This window comes from Diaphorina citri, unplaced genomic scaffold (assembly GCF_000475195.1).
Source record: "Diaphorina citri unplaced genomic scaffold, Diaci psyllid genome assembly version 1.1 scaffold106992, whole genome shotgun sequence".
NCBI lineage: Eukaryota > Metazoa > Arthropoda > Insecta > Hemiptera > Psyllidae > Diaphorina > Diaphorina citri.
In genome coordinates, this window is record NW_007483941.1 from 1 (window position 1) to 293 (window position 293).

The 293-nt window shown below is 46.1% G+C and overlaps 1 protein-coding gene across 1 annotated transcript; it reads left to right on the top strand.

Moving 5' to 3' along the window:
- Positions 1-6: 6 nt before the first annotated feature.
- LOC108254452 (WD repeat and FYVE domain-containing protein 3-like) lies at positions 7-290 on the top strand (the record flags this gene model as incomplete). Its single annotated transcript, XM_017449438.2, has 1 exon — positions 7-290. A coding segment is annotated over one exon (284 nt), but the record flags the coding sequence as incomplete, so codon positions are not given.
- Between the last annotated feature and the right edge of the window lie 3 nt (positions 291-293).

A 293-nucleotide genomic window follows, 5' to 3' on the forward strand; every position in this document is an offset into this window, starting at 1 on the left:
CCTATTCTAGATCTGGTACTTGATGGTACACCAGAGAATGCCACGCCTCCTCAGATATCTAAGTTCCAAACGGAGATCCTGACCTCTCTCATGGATCATCTCCTAGCAGCTGATATTCTCATAGGGGAACAAGCAGCGCTCCCTGTGGTGTCTGGTGGCAACACGACGAACATTGCATCCAATGTGTGTTACCTTACGTCTAGGATAGTGGATAAGCTATGGCAAGGTTCTCTTACTAAGGATGCTCTCGATATATTTGACTTTATCATCAAACTCATCTCCCAAGCGAAGAG